Source organism: Apteryx mantelli, chromosome 21, assembly GCF_036417845.1.
Source record: "Apteryx mantelli isolate bAptMan1 chromosome 21, bAptMan1.hap1, whole genome shotgun sequence".
Taxonomy (NCBI): Eukaryota; Metazoa; Chordata; class Aves; order Apterygiformes; family Apterygidae; genus Apteryx; species Apteryx mantelli.
The window spans coordinates 11,828,020-11,851,047 of record NC_089998.1 but is presented as its reverse complement, the minus strand read 5'-3'; the positions used below and the strand labels follow the sequence as shown (position 1 = coordinate 11,851,047).

The 23,028-nt window shown below is 41.7% G+C and overlaps 2 protein-coding genes across 3 annotated transcripts in view; one reads left to right on the top strand and one right to left on the bottom strand.

The window, feature by feature from the left end:
* Positions 1-33: 33 nt before the first annotated feature.
* On the bottom strand, positions 34-749 carry MRPL41 (mitochondrial ribosomal protein L41). Its single transcript, XM_013952984.2, has one exon. It carries the CDS (start codon positions 674-676, stop codon positions 269-271), a length of 408 nt encoding a protein of 135 aa, XP_013808438.2. The 5' UTR covers positions 677-749; the 3' UTR covers positions 34-268.
* Positions 750-990: 241 nt separating this feature from the next.
* Positions 991-23,028, top strand: part of PNPLA7 (patatin like phospholipase domain containing 7) — a 129,250-nt gene continuing 107,212 nt past the window's right edge. Inside the window, exons 1-13 of one of the 2 annotated variants that reach the window (XM_067308809.1) lie at positions 991-1,039; positions 1,908-1,942; positions 4,245-4,310; positions 4,749-4,836; positions 5,470-5,552; positions 8,127-8,215; positions 8,653-8,793; positions 10,146-10,305; positions 11,382-11,462; positions 16,578-16,706; positions 18,100-18,180; positions 19,277-19,421; positions 20,393-20,485. In XM_067308809.1, coding sequence (XP_067164910.1) covers positions 1,910-1,942; positions 4,245-4,310; positions 4,749-4,836; positions 5,470-5,552; positions 8,127-8,215; positions 8,653-8,793; positions 10,146-10,305; positions 11,382-11,462; positions 16,578-16,706; positions 18,100-18,180; positions 19,277-19,421; positions 20,393-20,485 — 1,189 coding nt within the window. In that variant the 5' untranslated portion in view covers positions 991-1,039; positions 1,908-1,909. Of the gene's footprint in view, positions 1,040-1,302; positions 1,442-1,907; positions 1,943-4,244; positions 4,311-4,748; positions 4,837-5,469; positions 5,553-8,126; positions 8,216-8,652; positions 8,794-10,145; positions 10,306-11,381; positions 11,463-16,577; positions 16,707-18,099; positions 18,181-19,276; positions 19,422-20,392; positions 20,486-23,028 lie in introns of those variants that run through there. The other variant, XM_067308810.1, reaches the window with a different exon arrangement.

Below are 23,028 nucleotides of genomic sequence, written 5' to 3'. Positions count from 1 at the left end.
ACATGTACACAACACACAACTATAAGCAGGGCATAAGACTCAAATAACTCTTTCTTTAGTCACCGATGGGAAATTAACAGTTTCCATAGCAATTTAAATCAAACATTGCAGAAAGACAAAAAGAGAGGATTTGCTTTTAACAGCCAGCGAAAGAAAGAGTCCCCTATTTGCTGGTGCAGGACAAGTCCCATACAAGGATGACGTTCTTCCCAGCAGGCTGGGGGTGCCGCTATAATGCAGCAGCCCGAGACGCCTCGCCACTCGCTCCTCAGCGCGCGTAGTTCTTGGGGAAGAGCTGGAAGAGCTTGCCCTCCTGCGTCGGCTCGAAGCCGTACTTCTCCAGGTTGCTCGGGTCGAACGTGCCTGCCTTCACGTCCTTCTCGATGCTGGGGGCCACCACCTCGGTGAAGAGCTGCTTGGCCGTCATGGGCGGCTCGGAGCCCTCGGGGGCGCGGTACGAAACGTAGGGCTTGAGCTTGAAGCCCTTCAGGTCGGGAACGACGAACTGCGGCACCATCTCCCTGATGAGGATGAACTTCTTGTTGCAGGTGAGGACGCCCAGCTTCTTGGCGCCGCGGCCCTTGTTGTGGCTGCGGGGGCCGCGCTTGCTAGTGAACGGCGCTATGCGGTCGGCGCCCCGCACCAGCCCGCGAGCCAGCTCGCTCAGCAGCCCCATACCGGGCCCGGCAGCGCCCCGCGGCTGCGCCCGGCCCGCGCCCCCCGCAAGGCCCCGCCGCTCCGCGAAGGCACCTCACCTCAGCGCGCTCCGGAACCCGCACACGCCAACACCGCCCGCTCCCATTGGCCGGAACGCAGCAGCCAATCCGCAGCGCCGGCCGCCGGGCGCGGGGGTGGACACGCCCTCCAACCAATCCGCGGCCAGGAGCCGGCAGGGTGGGCGGGGACATCCGCCCCGCCCCGCCCCGGCGGCGCGGCGGAGGGCGGGGGGCGTTCCCTCCGCGACCTTCGCCCTCCCCCGCTCCCCCTCCCCGCGCCTGACCTTTGACCCCTGCGGGGGCGGCTCCGGGAGCGGCGGCAGGTGAGGGGCCGCGCCGGGTGGGGCCGGGTCGGATCGGACCGGGTCGGGCCGCCTCGCCCCCGGGGCCGCCTCGGGCTCGGCTCGGAGCGCCGCGGGGCTGGGGCGGGCCGGGGCGGCGGGCGCTGGCGGCGGCAAGCGCTGACTCGGCGGTGACTCGGGCGCGAACTTGCTCCTTTAGTTTCCCTCTTAGGCGATTTTTTTTCCTTAACGAGGGGAGGAAAAGCGAGGCCGAGCGCGGGCTGCGCCGCGGGGGCGGCGGCGAGGGATGACCCCGAGCTGACCGGAGATCGTCTCGGCCCCCTGACGCGGGTTAAAGCTCCGGCCTTATTTCCCGAAGATTTTTTTCCATGGGTGGAACATAATCGGGATTTTTTATTTTTGCATTTTCCTTAATTAGTGAAGGTATGACCCGAGGAGTTTTGGTTTGTAGCGCTGGCATGGGGGAACCTGGCCTGGAAGGCTGCCCAGCGCCTGTGGGTGTTTTCGTGTTCGTGTTTCGATATTTGCCTGAGGAAGTCTCATTAAAGAGAGAGTGCTGAGGAGCAGCTGCCTTCCCAGGTGTTTGAGTAAAGTCCTGTCATATCACCCAGCAGAGAACTTCATTAGCTGTCATTACTGGTAACTCTATTTTTCCTTGAACAACTTGCTTCTTTTTGTTGCCCAGTGAGGAGAAAAAGGGGTAATGAAGAAGAAAGGGGGGAAAAAAAAGCTGTTCTTCTTGAACTGGCTTGTTATGCCAAACTGGAAGAGCAGTTCTCCTATGCTTTGCACTGGGGAGTTAAAAAGAGTTTGGATTATAGGTTACTGTCACCTCTTAACTTTGACTTCTTTCTTTTTTTCTTTTTTTTTGTCTCTGCTATACCTCCAGACATGGATGAAGAAGGCAACAGCACCAGCCTTGAGGTACAGTATGCTTTGCCATATTTATTTCCGTGTTAATATTTCTAGAAGCTGAAAGCTAATTTACCCAATACAATAACATTTGGTCTTTAGAGGCAGTGTTTTTATTTTGAAAGACCCTCTCCTGATGCTTTATCCTTTCAAAACTTTTAAGATTTGTTCCAGTTTTTGTGTGTTTTTCTTCTTGATTGCAAACCCTCCACTCTGTTTCTTTTATATTCTAAGCTGTTAGCAGGAAGACACAATTTAAGTACCTTTGCTTCAACAGTGCATTTGTAGCCTAAACAGGGAAGAACTGCAGAATTCTCTGACAGCTAGCTCTTGTGTTTATTCTTAATAGTAGATAAGAAACTCGTAGTCCACTGAGTCATGTGGTGCTTTTGGTAGTGATGAAAGATAAGGCCTGTGACAGGAAATAGTTATTCTAAGAACTAAAATACATATACGACATGCTTATACATAGGTTGAAGGTGTTTTGTTAAAATCCAGTCTCTCTAGTCAAAAGGTCGGCATGGGGACTGGTGTGCTTATAAGCTACAAGGAAGTCTGATATTCTAGACAATACTGATTTTAAGGTCATGCTTTTTGTGCTGATAAGCATATTCCACCACTCCCTAAATGGGGTATGTCTCACTGTTTGCCTTTGATTGCAATATGAAGTTGTTAAATTCTCAGCAGAGCTGCTTGTTGTTTTGTGCTTGGTACCCTGCATGAGTGTGAGAATTCTTTTAGGTAGCTGTGTGTGTTAATTATTGTGAAAAATCGTTAAGAGAAAATTAAAAATTCTAAATCATTTTGAATTTTTTTTTCTTGGAGAAAGCACGCGTTCATGATACTCTTAGAATATTATTGCTTGATTTTTCTGGTGCGGCAAGCCTCTTTTCAGGGCTGTTCAACAAGTCTTTTGTGGAGTGTTTGAGAACTGCTGAGGGTGTGTAAGGGATGCGTAAAGTCCTTGAATCCAGGTGCTGATTGTAGCCCTGCAAAGAGGCACGGAGTGACTTCGTAGCCTGCCATCTTGTTGTGAAGAATTGCTTACATGTCTCGGGCATCTGCAAGGTCACAACCTGTCTACTTGCAATCTCTTGTTCCATGTATCTGTGGTCGCTGTGCTTTGCTTTTCCCAAGGGATTGCCTCTGTGCTTTAAAACGCACCTGCAGAGCTCTGTGACCACAATTGTGGGAGGAATGTTGATGATTACAAATACTGGTGCGAGCACCTTATGAGACCCACTTCATCTTTCCTGGAGGTCTGAATTTCTTCTTTCCCCTCTCGCCTTTCTCTGAGGCATGAGGGTTGTGCGCGTGCATGTGCGTGTTTTATTCTTTTATTCTTTTGCTCGTGAATTTGTTTCTTCTCCTCATATAACAACAACGTGACTGTCAGTTGGTAACTAGGATTTTCCTTATTATTATACAAATCAGTATGATCTCAAATAATTGAATTGTGCTTATCCCTGACACCGTCAAGGGGGAATATGTTAAGTGTCCACATTAGACTTTGACAAAGAACAGTGAGTTCTTGGTATGAATGTGTTGTATTTGTTGCTAACGAATTTTCAGCCTTTTCTTTGTTCTTGTCACTTTGCACTACAATATTTGGGCCTACTCCAATCCCGCTAATAATAATCCACCATTAATCATGATAGAATTAGTTTGACTAATGTTGGGAGGATACGTTGTTGACACGTTCTGTTTAAAATGACATAAGAAAATCAACTTTTATGTATACTTAAGACAGTGGTCCACTCTGGTCAGGCAGGAGTTTGTTTGGTCTGTAGAACCGGGAGGAACTTCATGAGAGGGACTAGTTTGGTGACTCTCAGGGTGCAGTTCTACTTTTCTTTTGGTGGCAAAATTAAATTAAGACGTCACCCAGCCCTGGAAATAAGGGCAGAAACAGGGTCCAGAACTGCATATAGTACTTAGGATACAAGTGCTTGTAGAGTTCAGGTAAGAGTCAAGACTTGCAGGGTGACACATCTGTTCTTGTACTCTGTTTCCTGCTTGTTCTTCACACTTAGTTTGCCTTTCCCCCCCCACTCTGGTAAGTATTGAGCTGGCATTTGTGAGACTGTACCAGCAAGATTTTGTTTTTGAATAAGAATAGTCAGAATGGCTTCAAGGACTTCATATGTGAGGTTAGAGCTTTTTCCCTATATGCATAATTTCTGTTTTATATTGAATTTCATCTGCTCATTGCTCATTTTCTCAGTCTCATACAGCCCTTTTTGCAATGGGTGTGTATGTCTTCTGAATAAATTTCAGTTGCTGGAAACTAATTTCACCTCACTTTTGGTGCTAGGCTGTGTTACCAGTAGGTGGAACCCGAATTCTTCAGTTTGTGGAAGACAGAATACAGACCACTATGGTAAGTATCAACCAGGTGAAAAATCGTGCACATGCCAATAGTGGGAACCTGCTTTAAGTTCCAGGAATTTTACTAAGGCACGCTCAAAGTTTGAGTAGACTGAGAGTTTGTTTGATTCTTCACTGGTGCTGCACGTAGGGCAGGAGTTGATTCCTGTCACTTTATTGCATGTGCATTTAGTTGATCAGCTCGTAGATCTTCAGGGGAAGAAAGGCTGAATATTCTGCCAACCTGAGTTTAGGAAGGAGACACTGATACATTTTAAATTTAAACTTGTTGCACTTCCATGTTACATTTTAGTTTAAATCAGTGTTTATGAATGTGCTTGACTTTCAGATATCTTACTGAGCTAGGTGTTCTTCAGCCCTCCAAAAAAACCTAACAATTTTTAACTTCAAGAGTTATTAATTTTTTTCCCCCCATAAATTCTTCTCACAGTTGACTGGAATTGCAATTGGAGCTGCAGTAGCATTATTCCTTATAGGAATTGTTGTGTTTGTCGTTTACAGAAGAGTGAAACAATCTAGTAAGTACTCAACAGCTTTGTATGTTTTAAAAACGGTTTTATCAGTGGTTAATCCTCCTTTAGTATTTTCCTAGTATTATGTGGTAGATTCTGCGCTCACAGTAGTTGCTTACTGCGAAGATAGTGGTTCGTGCAGGAAAACAGCTTTAAAAGGACAAAGAACTTGTACTGATTCACTTGCACAGATCTGAATGTAGAATTCATGTCTGTCATGTGCAGGGCACTGGAGATTTTTATTTAGTTAGTGTATGATAGCCTTAATATTAGTTGGTATGTAAATAATATCAAACCTGATGTGATTTTGCTATTGTAATAGTGGGAAACAGATGAATTAGAGGTCTCATTTTGGGAGATAAAATTAACTGATCTTTGTATCTGTTTAGTGTGTTCTTTTACCTCCCCTGGTGATTAAGCAGAGCCTCAAGCCAACTATTCCCTAGCCTGTCTTGGCTAACCAGAGTTGGGTAATCTTGTATTAATTTAGGTTCCAAACTCTGGGTACACTACCTTGCTTCTTAGTAGCCACGAGCTGGAACTGTTATGAGGTGGAGGAGTTGATAACCTGTGCTCGCTGCTCTTTCTCCTTAACGTGAAGCTGCAGATGGTTTCTGACGTGATGCTTCTGTGTTCTAGAGCAACTGCAACCGCATGTGCCTCAATACAGATTTCGCAAGAGAGACAAAGTGATGTTCTATGGGCGGAAGATCATGAGAAAAGTAAGAACGTCTGGCATTGGGGAGGAAAGTAAAGATCAAAATCCAGTTTGGAAAGCATTGTAAACGTTGAAGTACGTCACCTGCTTAGCCTGGCCCAGGGCTTTTAGCCTATTAAGTTTCGCTGGAATTCTGGGGATGTTTCAGGACTCCCTGGAATTCTGCGTGATTTGCTAATGGGAACAGCAGTAGCTTCTTCTGGCCAAAACTTCCTCCTTTCAATAATATTTGCAGACCTTTGGGATGGTGGTAAATCAATGAATATCTAAGTCCCCTATGGAGCTGGTAGTTGATTATATATTCTTGGGGCACATGGCTACGTGTACACGTGTGAGCCGCGCTTCGGGAGCGATGAGAACTGGGTGGTAACTGAGAGTGTGCTCCTTCATTTACTTCCCCTAACTGCCTCGGAGTAGCTGATGCTACTCTTCTGCATTGGAGTGCTAGCTGAAACAGTCTGAGACCAGCAGCTAAGCAATAAAAAACATGTTTTTGTCTATATTCAGGATTATATTCAAGATATTATTCAGCGGTTTTATTCAGGGTTGTCTCTTTCAAATAGTGACCTCCAGTACTGCCGTTGCGTTCAAAGCTGACGTCTTCTTTCCCGTGCGAGGAGATGGCCAGTCTGTCTGTGGAGCAGATAATCATGTTTACCTTTCTGCAGTTTACCTGCAAAGAGCACTGAGCACTTCAGCATATGAGCCTGAGTCGTCTTAGGCTATTGAACTGCAAATAGGACTTGTCAAACTATCTCATTAGAGACTGTTCAAAAGGGGGATATCCCAAGACTGACCTCTTTACCTTGGACTGGAACAAGAAATACCACCCCTGCCCTCTTGTTCCTGTGCTAATATCGTTCCTGTCCTGTTATTCTAAAAGAGCTCTTTAGGAATCTGTTTCTACATGGGTCTAGTTTAGAATCAAACTAGATCCAGGTAGAAGTAGATTCTTAAAGAGCTCTTTTAGAATAATTCTTCAAGCCTATGGCTGCCTATATGTTTTTTTTTTCTTTCTCTCCTCTCTCTCTGTAATTGGCAGTACCATCGTTCAGAAGAATTCATCTTTTCACAGGTGTAAGGAGTGACTATGTCAGTGCAGAGATTTTGCATTTGGTTTTGTTATGAGCTTGTACAATAAGACCTGGAGCTCCAAGACCTGGAGGTTGAGGCGACTTCCTTACTGAACATTTCCCATACCAAAATCTATATAGCAACCTTTTGGAGCTCCCGGCCCACTTTTGGTAAACGTGATGCTATTGATAAGCCTGTCTTTGAGAAGCTGCCTCTTAGGCAGGCAGGGACTTGCCCCCTGAGTAGGAATGGGACTGGCCCCTTTTGGGACCACAGGCAGAGTGTGGGTAGCGAGGTCTTAACAGCTCTGCAGGATAATGTGCGTGGGTGCAGGTGTGCACTCACATCGTCTGTGTGCTTCCAAACAGCACACGTAGGAAAAAAGATACTGATGAGTAACCTTTCTTCGTTAGTCACATGTAGTTGAGGAGTACTTCGTCTTTTGAGCTACCGTAGCAGGCTTCTGCCTCGTAGGCTGCAAAACTTAGCTGAATTCACTTCAGCTAAGTGGACTTCATAATTAGGAAGGAAATTATTCCCTTAACCTTGCATTTACGTTGCAGATTGGGCTTCATGTAGAACTTGGCCAAAAAAAGTCCACGCAAAGAAATAGTGTGTTGCCAGCAACTTCTTAATTTTAGTGTTCTTTAACAGTCATTTATATATAACACACATAAATAAAGATGCTTAGAATTCCATATGGTAAAATCATGTCAGCTATTTTTTTTGTTTTGGGGATATTTTGGGACCTTGCTTTCTGCTTTTATCCTGAATGAGGCATAGAATATTACAAACTAAACTCTGATTGTCCTTTTTGTATTTTTGGTAAAATACCAAGCTTTTACTTAATGATTCTTGAAAGGCCTGATTGGAAACAAGCAAGTCTCCAAACTAATTAAAAAGATTTTTATTTTATTTTTATTTTTTGGTGAGGGAAACGTTTTCCTGGGATTCAATTTCTTGAGAAACGAAAGGAGAGCTGGTGATGGTTTGAAATGTTTTCTTGGCCTTGCAGTTGTTGCATTTCTCCAGAAGGTGGCACTCATTTACTGTTAAAAATAAATGAAAGCATTACTGCATGTCCACGTGTTGCTACAGCTTGTCACCAGCTCAAAAGTGACTCAGGCCCTAGCTTGTCAGCATAACAGACTATTATAGGAATACTGGTGCTTTAACTATTGCTTCTGTGTCCAGTATTGTGTGTTCTTGAGTGAGAGCTGTATAGCCAAGTGGTTTTTTTTTTTTTTTTTTCCTTCCAATCATCCATTACCACGGTAATAGTTGCTTATTAAAATGAAAGTGTACTTCATTTTTTTCTAAAAAGAAAGAGATCCTGGAGCAGGTGTTGTTTCAGTCTTCCAGAGTCTTATATGAGTGTGTCACTTTGCTCATGTTCTAAAGACCTGCTAGATAAGTGGTATCCTTTGTAGGATCAGAACTGGTGTTCTTTACCTATCTATCTGTATTTTTAGGTGATGTTTTTGTTTTCCTTGTCTCCTCCTAGGTTACAACGCTTCCAAACTCTCTGGTTGGGAACACCGTGCCTCGCCAAAGGATGCGGAAGCGGGCAAAAGTTTTATCCTTGGCTAAAAGGTACTTGGGCTTCTGGGGAGAGGAGAATTTATGCCACGGAGGCTGCAGGGTGAGCTATTACAGGAGATGCTGGGATCTCTCTCTCCTCTTCTGTTTCTCTGTGCTGTGGAGCCTCTCCCTAGCGTAGCTCTTTTCCATAGCTGTTCTTTTACGGTCATTTGATATGTGAGCTGTACATCAGCCTGGTGTTTTGCTGGGAAGTTTGTTGAAATAGAGTGGCTATCCACACGGTGCTGCCTCTAGCTTTGGTGAAGAAAGCCAGGAAAGGAGCAGTCAGAGAGTGGGCTGCTGCTGTTGTGTCTACCTGATAACGTGTAACGTGGTATGGCGTACGTTCAGTGTTGCCTACAGTGTCAGCGTGCAGCCCGTTGTTAAGACTGAAAGGAAGAGAGTTCCTGATCTTTTTGATTTCTGTTTGTTTTTGCTTTTCTTCCTAGGATTCTGCGTATTAAGAAGGAATGTCCAACTCTGCAGCCAAAAGAACCACCTCCCTCTCTGCTAGAGGCGGACCTGACTGAATTTGATGTAAAGAATTCCCATTTGCCATCAGAAGTGCTGTACATGCTTAAAAACGTTAGGTAATGTTAAATGGAAAGAAAAGTTTGAAGTTTGGTTTTGGCGGATGTTCAAGTGATCTAAATACTTGGTAGTTTATATAAAGTGTTAAGTTTTACCATTGTGTGGTGAAACTCTCTAAGCAGTTGGCTGAAAGTTCATCTGAGGGTAAGGAGAGAATAAATCTAACTTTTAACTTTCTAGAAACATTAAGAAAATAGCTGAGTGCATAAAGAAAAAGGTAGTTTGGTTCAAATTTGGAGATAATGATGATAGAGCTTTTCTAACTGGAACAGATTTCTGTTAATGCATTTTTTAAAATTCCCTTTAGACTGTATCAGACACTTTTTGGTACAAAAAGGCACCATAATTGGCAACAGTTAATTGGATTCTAGACTGACAGCTCTCTAAACTGCAGATTTTTTTTTCTTCTCTGGCTAAAAAAGTTACAAAAAGAATCAAAGTCAACTTAATCCTTAATAATAAGGGTTGGTCTTTGTGCCCGTTCAGTCAGTGGTTGTATTGCTGACACAGGAAAGGAGATGAGATTTTCAGCTCTGTAATTTTGGTGTTGTTTGTGTGTGTTCAGCCTTTTCTGTTATGATCTAGTTTAGTCCTGAAGGTCATAGTCTTTGACTTTTTGGTAGTCTAATAAAGTTGCTATTTAAGTCATTTAAACTTTCCACTGTGAAATTATGATCTCCTATGACTAATTGATGTTGCAGTAAAATTTGATTGATTGATACTGTTAATGGGAGCTAATGGAACTGTATCAAGGGCCCTTCTTGTGCTGTGCACTGAATGATCCAGGTTTTTTTCTGACTGCCTGGTGGTGATCGACTAGTTTCAGTACTGCAGGAGCCAGTTGCATATTACCTGCAGAAGACGGAATATTCCAAACTTACAAATACATTCAGACGTGGATTTTTTCCTATTCTTTTCAGCATCTTGTATGTTCTGGTTACATTGACAGGGTAGCTGTGCTAAAAGGGAAAGTTCCAAAGGGTGACTTCTCATGAAATGTGTGAATCTGTTGTAGGTTTTTATATTTCTTCCCCTTCAAAAGCCATGCTAGTGTTTGTGGGAGACTGGATATAGTTCCTTCTGTGCCTGCTGGCGTAGCCCAGAGTGCTACTCAAAAAGGAACTCCAGAATTCACAAATTTCAGTGTTTCACAGTGCTTCTGCACTTCTGCCTCAGGGAGTTCTGCCCCTTCTGAGGTGACTACCATGCTACAAACACCTCTGAGGTTCCTCTGCTATTTGTACTGGGAGGTTTTGCTAATTTAGGAAGGATATTGCAAGGGCAATGATAATCTTAAGTTTCTCTCTTCTGCAGAGAGAAAAAGGTTAATATTTTCTTTTCTTTCCTGCAGGGTTCTTGGTCACTTTGAGAAGCCTCTTTTCCTGGAACTGTGCAAGCACATGTTTTTTGTGCAGTTGCATGAAGGTGAATACATCTTTCGTCCTGGGCAGCTGGATAACAGCATCTATGTCGTGCAGGATGGCAAGCTGGAAGTTTGCATACAAGAAAGTGTAAGAATAAACTGCGCTGTGATTCTTGAGCTAAATCTGTTGGCATAGGGTATAGGTTGGCATGAATCATCAAACGTTGATTAAGCTTGAACATTTGAATCATACAGTGCTTTGGAGGAGGTTACTTCCAACCTTTCAGGGCCATAATGTTTATTAAGGTCAAGGTTTTGAGCTGTGGTCCCCCGTGTCTTCAATGAGTGAGCTAAACACGACTCTCAGACATTCTCAAATGTCCTCGCAGTCTCTAGCTGCATTTGGATGGTGGTTATATAAAATAGTTAGGTATACAAACCAGGATAGTGGCATTAGGAGAGACCAAAAACACTACATCCCTGAATATTTTAGCCTGGTGGTCAGGGGAATTCTTCTGGGAGGTGGAAGATTTGGATTCACTTCTGGTTAGACAGGGAAAAGAAATGACGACTTGTGTCATGGGTGAGCCCTAAAATGTTGGGCACTAACCCTTAAAATCCCTTCTGCTAATTAGTTTCCACCCCTCTGCCCCCCCTCCTTTCCTGATTGAACTGTGTGAGTGTAGCTTTAAAATGTGAACAGTTTTCTGATGGCTGAAAAAGCATTTTTTTGTGTTTACAAATTATCCCAAATTTGCTGATTTCTATATATTTTTGGATTTGGCTGTTCTTCATATTGTACTGACTGGTGACATGTGTAATCCCTCGACAAAGGGAGCTAATTATGTGTCAGAATTAAGGTTGGTTTTTTTTTAGTAGTAATTTAAAAAAGCTACAAAAACCCAAGCAGGTCACATCTCCCCCTAGATAAAACTGGCTTTTGGTTTCTTTTCATTTATCACTCCCTGAACTTCATTAAGTGTCCTCGAAGGTCTTGTGTTTTTTGCATCTGTCACTTAGAATGATGGTTTAAAACCTTGGTGTTGTAAATCAACACACTTGCAACAGAGCAGAGGGAAAACCAGGATCTGGTTCTCGTGAAGGACCATCTCTGGTAGGGCTCTTCAGTATCTGGGAGAAGGAGAGCAAGTTAAGCTTTCTGAAATAGTCCATGTGTACCTGATAAGCGTGTGTCTGTAGTAATCTTCTATCCTACGCTTGCAGGATGGCACGGAAGTGGTTGTTAAGGAAGTGCTGGCGGGAGATAGCGTCCACAGCCTTCTCAGCATTCTTGATGTTATCACGGTAAGTTCTTGAACGTGCAGGCTTTCTGCAGTGCTGCTTTAATGTTGCTGAACCTGTCAGGGTGAAGTAGACTCGGCATATTGCTAGGAAAGAATCAGAATGGCAAATATTTCTTTGATTGGACCTTCTCCTCCTTCCAGGCCTTCACAGCTGTTAACTTAGCTCTGTGGTGTATAAATTGGTTGGGAAACATATAGGCTTGACAATGTAACACCGGCCATTTCTTAGCAATGTTTCTGGTAAGTGATAGGTTTTGGTTGCTCTTTTATGGCTGGAAAAATGAGGTACAGTTTGATTTGTTCAAGGGCAAATAGGAATCAGGAGGGAGGACCAAGCTAGGACCCAGGATTCCTGGCTTTTACACCACTCGATTTATTACTAATGAATTTATTTTTATCTATGCTAATTAAAATAAATCTGACAGTTCATATTATTGTAATTATACTGTGAAACAAGCTGATGGATTTAATTTTTTCCTAATATGATAATGTTGCCAGTGGCCATCTGATGGTTGTGCTCTCTGGCAGGCAACAAAATGAGCTAAGTGCTAGCTGGTCGTATTTATTGCACAAATTAGTGGTGTATATTTTCTTTCAGTTGGAATTCCAATGACTGATTTTTTTTCTGAAATTGTCACTGCATCTATTTAGGAATTGAAGGTAGTGAATGCATCATATTTAATAATATGCAGACATTTGAGTGCTTACTTGGATGGTTTTGGTAGCTGAGAAGATGAACAAAATGTAATCGATAAGCCGTTCGCATTTGACCTTGTACCGTGTTTCTCTTATGCTTTGCTATCTCCGTGTGTTAAATGGTATCCTTATTCTGGGTGTAAGTAGTCTTAATGATTCTGTTAAATGTTCTTTGCCACTCTTAGATGCAAGTAGCTATATATATAGATAGATATAGATATTTATGTATCTAATTTCCATAAAACCTATCAAAAGTGATATACAATTTTTAAGCTTAGTCACACTTTCTTCTGTAGAAAGTAATGGCACATGAATAATTTGGATTGTACAAGCCTGGTCCCTGCTGTCAGATCCATATTAATAGCAGACTTAGAAGTGTCTTTGCCCTTGGTACTTTCACCAGTAACTTTTCTTAATGGCAGCTTTCTAAAGAGCAGGACCACTGTATAGAAACATGAATACTAGTCATGTTCTTATCCTACATTGTTTTTGAATAAACTGAAAACCTTCTCATCTAACAGAATGTGGGGTTTTTTTTCTTTTTTTTGATAGCAGGATGGTTGCCATTAATTTTGCTGACTACTATTATTCTCAGTCCATCACTTTTCTCCTGCTTATTAGTTATACCATTGGTGAATCAGAGCATATAAATTATGAAAAGTGTGTTGAAAGGAGTTGCCAGTGTGCAGAAGAGTATATAACAGAGAACCTGGCAATTTTTCTTGCTAAAATAACTTGCTTTAATTCATTTTCACAACCCCTTTTTTTCTTGGTTGTTTCCTTGCTTTGTGAACCGGTTGTTTTAGTTTTATTTTTCCTCTTTGTTTTTCTCTTTATTGACTTTGCATTTAGGAGTAGCATGAAAATGGTCATGTAGCATTAATCAAAGTAGAGGAGACTTCTGAATTGTTGGATGAGTCTTAACTTTATGCAGCGACCATGACCTTAACTAAGTTTCTGTAACTGTACCACCAAATATATAGCTCTGAAATGAAGAAAGAATGTGTTCAGAGAGGCTTCGAGCTGTCTGAGGTGGAACTGTGATTTCTTTTGACTGGTTTCATAAGATATGGCATCAGACTGGGCCACCACTTGGTTGGGAAACGTGCAAGAAAACTATATTTGCTGCAAGAAGTGATGACCTTTGTAGTTGTTGTGGGAACTAAAAGAAGGGGCATATAAGAGGTAATTTTCCAACTTAATTTTCCAGTTTTTGTATTGGAAAAGTCTCCCTAGATCTACTTAAATACAAAGATACCTGTTGTGACATGAGAGACTTGTTCAGTATTTCACTTTTTTTTGAGAACAGATAAATGTTGCTCTCTCAAAACTCAGAGGAGAAAGTGGAAGCTTCGCATCCAGGTAGATGTTAGCCCTTTCATGGTATTTTGGAGCAATTGTGTGGCGTAGTCAACAAGAATTTGAATTGATACTGCCTTAAATTTTGAAGAAGTCTCTAAGCTAAAAGTTGTTGGAGTCTGGGAGCATATTTTCTGCAGTTGTTGCCGAGTGCTGACTTTATCCCTCTGCTTTTCCCTGTGTACAGTGAGATCTATTTCCTAAATGAAGAATATTCATTCTGAGTTAAATGGGACAAACGGAGACTGCATTTGATGATGATCGCTAGAGCTTTGGGTTGTAATATTCTTTTGTCCTCCTAATGGAGATGGTATTTGGACACCTGTGAGCAGGTGGCACAGTTTGAAGGACGAGGAAGAGTCTGGGAGAGGAGTATTGATCAAATGCCAGTGACTGAGGGGGAAAAAAAAAGAAAGTCTGAGGAGTAAGAGAAGCTTAAAAAATCACTTGGATAAAGGTAAGCCCAAAGGGCTCAAGTGCATTTAAAAGGCAGCGGACAAGATAGATGAGGTTATAAAGAAACGATTGATTGTTGCAAGAACTTTGGGTTTACAGCCGTGTCGGTGTAGCGTGGAGGAAGAGGAAATCCAAGTAACAGGAACAGGGAGAATACGCCGGATTTTAGGGAACAGAAAAGAGTTACTGCCCCAAGTGGAAGAACATAAAGCACCTGTGTCTCTCGTAAGCAGATTTCTTGGGCAAATCCATTTAGGTTGGGCCCTTGGCTGCCGTCTGCATTCAGCTACGAGTTTAGCTGTGACGGTTGTCGCCTGCAATATTTAATTACTCTGCGGGTCTTAGAACAAGACAGAAGTAAACAGTTATCTGCGCCGAGAACAAAAAGTTCCCTGTTGAAAAACACAAGTTTGCTGCTGATTATAACTTAACTGTTCCTTGTGACCTCAGTGTGTGACTGTAAAATAACAGAATTTAAACACGGTGTTCTCCATGCTGCTGGTTACATTATGTTGGAGAGAACAGACAATTATGGGAACATTTCCTCTTTCCATTCCTCTGACAGCTTTTAGCATGTGCCAAGCCAATTACACATGTTGGTTGGCTCTTTCAAAAGCAGGCTGTTCTCAGGCAAGGATTTAAAAAAGGAAAAATTATATGCTGGAAAAGTAGAGGGATGGGCTGTTCTTTGGAAAAAAAAGGCTGCTGCATCATTATCTGTTATTATCCTTAAACTGATTTTCTGTGAGACTGTCAGCATTGGTCTATCCTCAAATAAGCACTGTTCACAGGGGGGAAAAAAAAAGTCTCTGGATAGAGCGCAGAGCGTATAGATGCAGTGTACAGGGCTTATTTTGCCCTTTTGAATAAATATTATGGAACGCTATTAAATTCAATGCTTATCTTTTTGTTTAGCAACTAAAGATTCATTAAATCTCTTTAATTTTTTTCACTGTGTGTTTGCTATAGAGATTGATAGAAAATGTAGTTGATGGGAACATATATGATGTATATTTTTAAAAGTAGAGTATATACATATTCTTCTCCATTTGAGTACATGGAGAATTCCAAAGGACTTTTTTGTTTAAAGCCTAGCTTTAAACTGACCTGTAAAAGAGGGATGTTGTATTTATTTTAGGTACAGCGGAAGGACAGAAATGCCATGTGTTAATTTCTTTAATTAAAAGAATGTCAGGCAAATTGAGGAAGCCTCGTAGTTCTAGACTATAGGCCAAAGAGGTGTTTAAAATTTCAAATCTCTCTGCAACTTGAAAATCAAAGCTATTAATATCATCCCTAGATTTTTATAAAAAGGTCAGCGGAAGTTGGTGTAATCAAGAAATTGGTTTTAATTAATTTAATTTTATTCCTAGGATCTGCTTCCTTCTGGCTTCTAGATCAGCAAGGCTGGCAGTACTGTGGTTTTATTTTCCAGAGGGTGACAGTGGTATAAAATATATCTTGTTTGGTGTTGGTGCATTCTTTAGGCAGAAATTCTTTACATGTCAACGATTGCATTCGGCTGTTTAATGCTCTACATGACTTACAGGTTGTTTCATTTATATTCAGCATTTTGTATTGCTATGTTTAGTGCTTGAACAATTTGCCTTCTGCTGCTCAGGAGGCACGAAGGCTTCAGAAGCTGCAAGACGACTGCGTGAAAGTAGAAACTCCATTTCTTTTTGAGCTCGTGCTCCATCCAACAAAAGGACTCCTTTTATCTTTGAAACATTGGCCAAATCAGGGAAACCTTTCTTATTTTGGTGGGTGAATTCGTGGGTGACGGACATTCTTTTCAGCATCTCCTGCTGGGGTGGAAGGGGCACTGGCTGGAGCTTTCATCGGTGTTTGGCAATAGATTTTTTGTAAACGTATTTTCTAATTCAAGGAGGGAAAATCCTAAAATGGAAGCTTGCCTTCCAGGGTAAAAATATCTGCATTTTACATGCTTCTAGTTTTATCTTTCACTGGTTTGCTGATCCTCCATTTACTGTTCTCGCAAATCAGGGTAGTTAAGACCCAGTGTTCCTCAAGTAAAGAGAAGATGTTTGGCTTTGTCATTTGGAATATATATATTTTGAGAATGCAAGAAGTATGTCTTTTTGGTCATATTCCATTGTATATATAATTACTATTTGTTATATATTCTATTGTTTTCTATATTTCTCCTGATTTTGAGAGTCTACAATTTCTATTGCAGCAAATAGCTTGGTTGTCAGTGCAGATAATAAAATCAGCAAAACTTTTCTGCTGTTGGGAATAGCTGGAAGCTAAGATGCTTCTGAAGCTTGGCTTTGCCTCTAATAAAACTGTAACGGAGTTGGCAGAGTAGCCAGTTCCTCTTAACCTGATACACCTTCTTGTAGCTCTTATTTCTCTACCGCGGTCCCTGTTTAATGCTAGTGAAATTGCCTGTGTGAATTCATCTGACCACGCTGCCCTCATTACACCGTCTGTAAGTCATGGAGCCGAAGTTCAAGGCCTTTTGTGGTCAGTTGATGTATGTCAAACATATAGAATATCCATGGAGAAATTTGGGAAGCCGTTAGGAAGAACTGGAGCAGGTAATCAGTGGAATAAACTTGTCTCCAAAATTTTCCAATAGGGTCATCCTGCTCCCTATAAAACGGTCTCAGCCCGGGCAGCCATTCCATCCACAATATTGCGGCTTCCAGCAAGTGCCTTTCAAGATGTCTTCCAGAAATATCCGGAGACGCTGGTTAGAGTGGTACAGGTAAGCTTCGTTGTTAAGTAGAATAATAATAATAATAATAAATTAATCATGCCAAGTTCAAGATGTAAAGGAGAAGGTATTTTAAAGTTCAGCAAGCCCATGCCTTTACAGATTTGGAATTGTTTGGTGTACCCTCTTCTCAAGATTTGGGCTAGCTTAGGGTGACCTGCTGCTCCCCCTGCTCTTGGAGTCCTAGGATTATTGATCTCAGCGTTAACCATGTGCAGGAAGAAATAATTCTTATATGCAAAAACTGATTCAATGTATATATGACAACCCCTCGAATCAGCCTGACCTGCACTGGAAGCTCTTTGGTCCTGGTGGGGGTGGAATGTGTTGGCCTGGGCTCTACCTTGTGCGGATGCACCACCATCGTTTCAAATTGGCTGAGAGCATGGGAGGAAGGACAGTTGCGTATTCTGAGAACAGACTGACCTACCCTCAGAAGCTGTTTGTTGAGGGGGGTGATTTTTTGTAAAGTGAACAAAACTCGCGCTGACTTGTTTTCAGAAGCAATTGTCAGTGCTGGAGGAACGAGCTGTGCTTTGTATTTGAGCTTTAAGCTCAGCTTGCCTTGCTTTGCAGGAGCTTAGACAGTTTTCAAGTGAGCACTGCAGGTATGTCTTGTAAAAGGGAAGCTTGTGCAGGGCCAAGATATCGTGTATTAATGGTTTCAGTTTGGAGAGTTTGAGTGGCATGTTGTCTCGTAGTTATAACAGTCAGATGGAGTTCATCTGATGTGATCAGTCATTCCGGTTTGTTCTTTTGTTTTACTACCACTTCTAAATCTCTTTGTCCTTGCTGCTGTTCTGGTATCTGGATGACTTACGGGTGGCCCATTAACCTCCTAGTATTGACAGTATGATGAGCCGCTCTCCTCAACCAATTTCCTTTGCTGTATGAGAGCTGATGCAAAAGACAGGATGGCCTGAAAGTGGGAATGAGCTGTCGGAGCAGAGGAAGGTCAGGTTTGATTGCTTTCAGTGGCAGTGATGTCTTAGTGCCAGCTTAAAGTGTTTGTAGAGCGGTAGCCCAGATTGTAGGGGAAAGTCAAAATAATTTTTTTTAAAGAGGGAGAAAAATTGAAGTGAATGCTTTTACTTCAAGGCATGTTTATTATTATTATTTACAGGAAAAGGCGTTATTTGGTGTCTGGGAGTAGGTCTTTTTGGATTCTTTGCTTGCGCCATCAAGTGGCTCTGACGTTTTTGGTAAATTGCTTGATTTATCTGTGCCTCAATTTATCAGTTTCAATTTATACTGTCTTAGAGTGTAGTCCATGTTTTTATGAAGTGCCTTCAAGTCCTCTGGTGCGTGACTGTATCTAAATGCAAGAGTGAGCGTGTGAGAATATTCAATCCATTCCTGTTGTCTCTCCATTTCCCATTTCTAGATCATCATGGTGAGGCTGCAGAGAGTGACATTCCTGGCTTTGCACAACTACCTTGGCCTGACTACTGAGCTCTTCAACTGTGTAAGTGTGGGATACATTTTATTTGCTCTTACTGCAGCCTGTCTGTGACTTGGCACAGAGGCGTTGCTTGTTTCAGAAGATCACAAGCATGAACTTAAGTAGAGCAAATGTTGCACATTAATAACGACGGTACGTGAGAGATAAAGTGCTTTTTATAACCAGTCCATAAAATCTAGTCTACACTGATGCCTAGGGAATTGGAGGGGAAAAAAATGCTAAAATTATGAAAACTTGAAGCACGTCACTTCTGAGTGTGCTGGTGCATTAGTGTGCTTCAGCAAGTCCTGACATGCATTAGCGATACTTTGCCACTTCTGCCTGTAATAGTTCACGGGCTGGTTGTTGCACTGTATCTTGGACACAGTCTGCCTTTGCGATTGTTGATGTAATATCACTGCCTGTCTTAAAACAAACTCTTCAATTTGCATTATTACTTTTTCTCAGCCTATTTTCTGGCATTAACTCTCAAGCTCTAAAATGTGTGAACGGCTGTCTTTGGGAGTGTGAAACAGAGATTGATCGTATATTTGTGAAAGGAAGTGAACAAAAAGATAACTCCCTCGGCTGATAACGATGGAATACCAAAGTGATTTCCATTCTAATTTTTCCTGTTTGCTTTCTCAACAGATGGGCTCAGTCCACAAATTTAAAGGTCACTTTACCTGTCTTAGATTTTGCAAGGCTGTGTTCCTTGTACTTCTTGCCTCATTACCAGTGTTAAGATTTCAGGGACTGGAAACTTAATAGGTTCTTTGGATCATCTGGTTGAGAGCTATGTTCTTCTTAATGTGACTTCAGGAGCTCTGTCTGGTTGATGGGAGTATTGCTTTTTCTGTAAGGTGATATACGGGATAGAGGAGCAAGAACGAGCTGTTTTGTCCATTTTGTGTGTGACTGGTGAAGCTCTGAACGTAGCTTAAAGGCAACTTTAAAATATGTATTCTAACTGGGAAAGGCCAAAAAGTCTACTTAGGACAGCTGTGGAGTCACTGTAAAATGTAACTTTCTGCATATCTGTCTTACAACACAGGTGTAAGTGGATGTCTGGGTGCATCTTTTACACCTTGCTTTATCGTTTTCACTTTGCTTCTTGCAGCAAAGCCAAGCCATCCCCCTGATCTCAGTGGCAAGCGTGACATCTGGAGGAAGTTCGAACAAAGCAGTGAAAAGACAGATATCTAATGTATCGGAGGAAGAGCGTGGAGAAAAGTTTGAAAAAGCTGGGGATGCACCAGAAATAGGTAGCGTTTCTGGAAATGTGTAATAAGTGCCCTTAAATAAGTGGTATTCTGTAACTGTGCTCTTCATCAGAGGACTTTTATTTGCGTAGAGCAGTTGGGGATTGTCTTAACAAATCGGTTTGTGTTTTCAGGTCTTTAGATAGTCCTTAACTTTGATAGGAATTATTACTGTGGTGTTAAAGGCTTTGAGGTGGTGGAGGAAAGAAGTGTCCTAATACTGACTTCATAGGAAGAGTTGAAAAAAATTCTGTGCTTGGGATAAGAGCAGAAGATCACTGGATGCGAGGAGGCTTTTGGATTGAGAACCCCCTAGGATCTACATAGACACAGCATGAAAATAAAGGCAGTTAAGTAGAGATGTGGAGTAGTATCCTCTTTTTCAGAGCTGCTTTTAGGTGTGTCCTCAATCATTTCCCTTTGTTTGCTGTTTTTGTAATGTGTATTGTGATACTCTGTGAACATATCACAAATGTCATTGGATTTGTGCTTTGTAGTCCCGGGAAGGAAAACAACATTACTGCACAATAGGCTGCTGCCTGTGTTGCTTTTCCAGGTCACAGCTGAAGTTGATTGTAGAATCAGGAATAAATGTCTGCTTTCTTGAGTTAATCTAATATCGTAAAGATAGTCTGTCGCATATACAGTTGCTCTTGTTATTTGAGAGAGTGAATCTCAAATAGCAAGGAAGAAGGGATTTGTGGGACTAAGTGTCTGTATGGAAGCTGAACCCGGGAAAATAGTTTGAGTTGAATTTTGCCTTTGAATTAAAAAAAAATTTGTTAATAAAATTAAATCAAAATGAGGAGGCAAGTTTAAACATAATGTTTGAACACTGGTGTTTTAAAAATTATTGACTGCTGTGTTTAAGGTTTTGAAAGTGGGTAGTAGGAAGTTCTTGCTCTCAGTGTAGTTTGCTTTGTTAGGGAGTGCTTTGTGTTTACATCTGTGTAATTCTTGTTTCTAAATTTCAGATGCACTGAAGATCTCTGGTACAGAAAACTCTGAGCACATTTTCAGAAGAAGCTTTTCTTCACCTCCTTCTACAGGGTCAGCAGAGGCTTCTGGTAAGTAGCGCTTGGGAAAATTGTGGGGAATATAATGTATCTAATCTCAAGGGATCCTATCGTATCAGCGGACACATCCTCTGGAGTATTATGTTAGATAATCTTGTTTATGTTAGGTATCATCTTCCTAACTCATGAAACATAAGTCAGACATTTATCTTCTGGAATAACAAATGGGCTTCTAAGAGAGCATTCCCTTGCTGCCTTTGTTAGCAATGGTGAGCATGCAATTAGGCTATTGAGAGTCCTGCAAATCAAGAGCTTTATTAATTGATATAACTGAAATAAAAGTAAGCTACTACATATGCTGTCTTCTTTCATGTAGAAGACGACATAGTTGGCTGATTGTCCCAAAGAGCTCATAACCCAGCTTTGTTGCTTTGAGTGGAACGTCTCTTTGAATGGGTAGGAAAGGTGATTCATCACTGAATGCTCTGATGAGACATTTATGAGGCTGAGCTGATTTAATGCTGATACTCATTTCAGTATCTTTCAGACATCTCAACTGTAGACATCTTCCTCTGAACCATATGTTTAGGTTAACTCTATAACCAAGTAGAGAAACTACCCTAACTTTTTGGGTGCATCGTAGAAGGAAAGCATCCATCTGTAGTTAGCTGAATGCCACCCTAGCCATCTTGAGATAGTTATAAGGCTTAGGCCACGCAGTGATCATTGAGATACTGTTTATCTAGAAGTCATGCAAAGTTTAATCAGAGGAATAAAGTTATCCCAGATCCATTAGAAGATGCAGGTATAGCTTACATTAACTGTTAAATGGTTTAGGAGATAAGAACGCATACCAGGGATTAGAGGGGAGGGAGACAAGGAGAGCAGGATGTCTTTCCTCAAGATTAACTTGATAGCAAGAAGTGTCAGAGAGTTAAATTGGTTGCATATATAGAAGAGAGGAACAGGTAGCAGATTCTTTTACATATTGGTTCATTTTTAACAATGGAGAATTAATTCGCTTCCCTTTAGTTTCTGTTATGCAAATGTACAATATTGCAGTTATAATTTTTTGATAACTTCCATGTTACTGGTCAGAGGGATGGATGTGGCAGAGAAGTAGAATTTTGGCTAGTGATAAGTAAACTATCCATCTGAGCCAGGGAAACATTAAGGGAAAATATTGAAGTGATGTGTGCTGGATTTGGCTTTATTTTCATATGTTTCAGGTTGTTTTTTGCTATGCATTATAGAATATACCAGCAGAACTGACCGTGATGAATTAAGTAATGCTTACTTGAGTCTCGGAACATAGCGATTTTCACACTAGATAAATACTGTAGTTCAATGCGATCTGCCAATGCAGCCCTGTAACGTTTTTAAGGTAGTGTCCATGCATGTTTTAGAGCCTTTTCGTGGAAGGATCCTTCCATATTTAACAGTGAATCTGTCCGTTTGTCCTTCCTTTCTCCTTTTATGCATCATAAGAGTTATGTTAGGCTACACAGAGCTTAGCAGGGAAAGAAAATTAATTTTTGCTGACAGAAGAGCATAACTAATTGGGTAATTATGATGTGCCTCAGTTAACAGAGCTGACTTCTGCTCACTGCAGTGAGGTTTTGGTCGCTGTTTAGCTTGCACGGGAAGTGTCTTGATGTCTTTAATAAAAAGATCAAGATCTCATTTCGGATCCTGTTCCGCTACCATACTGTGTGTTCAGACTCTGGGGGTATTGATTATACTGATCATTGATCTGGAGAAAGGAGAAGCTGTTGCGAGAGTCATATTGGTGCTGTTATCTCAGCATCTTCTTCTTTCTTGGCTGCTCAGAATGGACAAAAACTGCCAAAAGTAACTTTGAAGAAAACCTTATTGCCTCAGTTGATTCTAGGGTTGGGGTGTGAATTGTATTTTTTTTTTTTCTTTGTACAGCTGTGTAACATGAAACATAGCAGTTATAGGTTGAGGGTAAGTGATGAAATAAGCTCCTGTTGGCTCATGTTAGTCTGCCTTCTAAGCACACTAACCCTTTTTGTGGAGAAAGGTAATTGGGTAGAATATCTGGGCTGGTAGATAAGCAATGGGGGTCTTCTATAAGCGATAACTTCATCAAAGTATTATTGCTTCTGGAAACAAGTGTTCCCGACTTAATTCCTGCAGGTGATGTAGCAGTGATCTTTCTTTGTCAAGAGATAAGAGAAGCTGATTTTGCTTGTTCAAAACCCAAGTGCACCTGAGCTACAGCGTACGTGCAGGAGCATAGGAGCACCTGCGTTAGGAAGCGCAGGTAGCTGAGTGCTTAGAAGGAGGGAGGCAGCTGAAATGCTGCCCGCGAACACGTCGGTTGCCGTTGTTTTTGCAGCGACTTCCACGCCAGCAGTGTGTGGGATACCGGTGAGCATGTGTTCAGCAAACAGGATTGCATTCCTCTCTTTGAGTTTCCCACTGCCTTCTGTTCCTTTGAGTCAACAGTTCTAGTTAAAGCTTGTTCTGCTATATCCTTTCTAATTCCCGTTTCAGCAACGAGACAGTTTAATTAATCACTGTGTGGGAAGCTTATAGCTACAGATTGAGATAAAGACTTCTAATTTGAA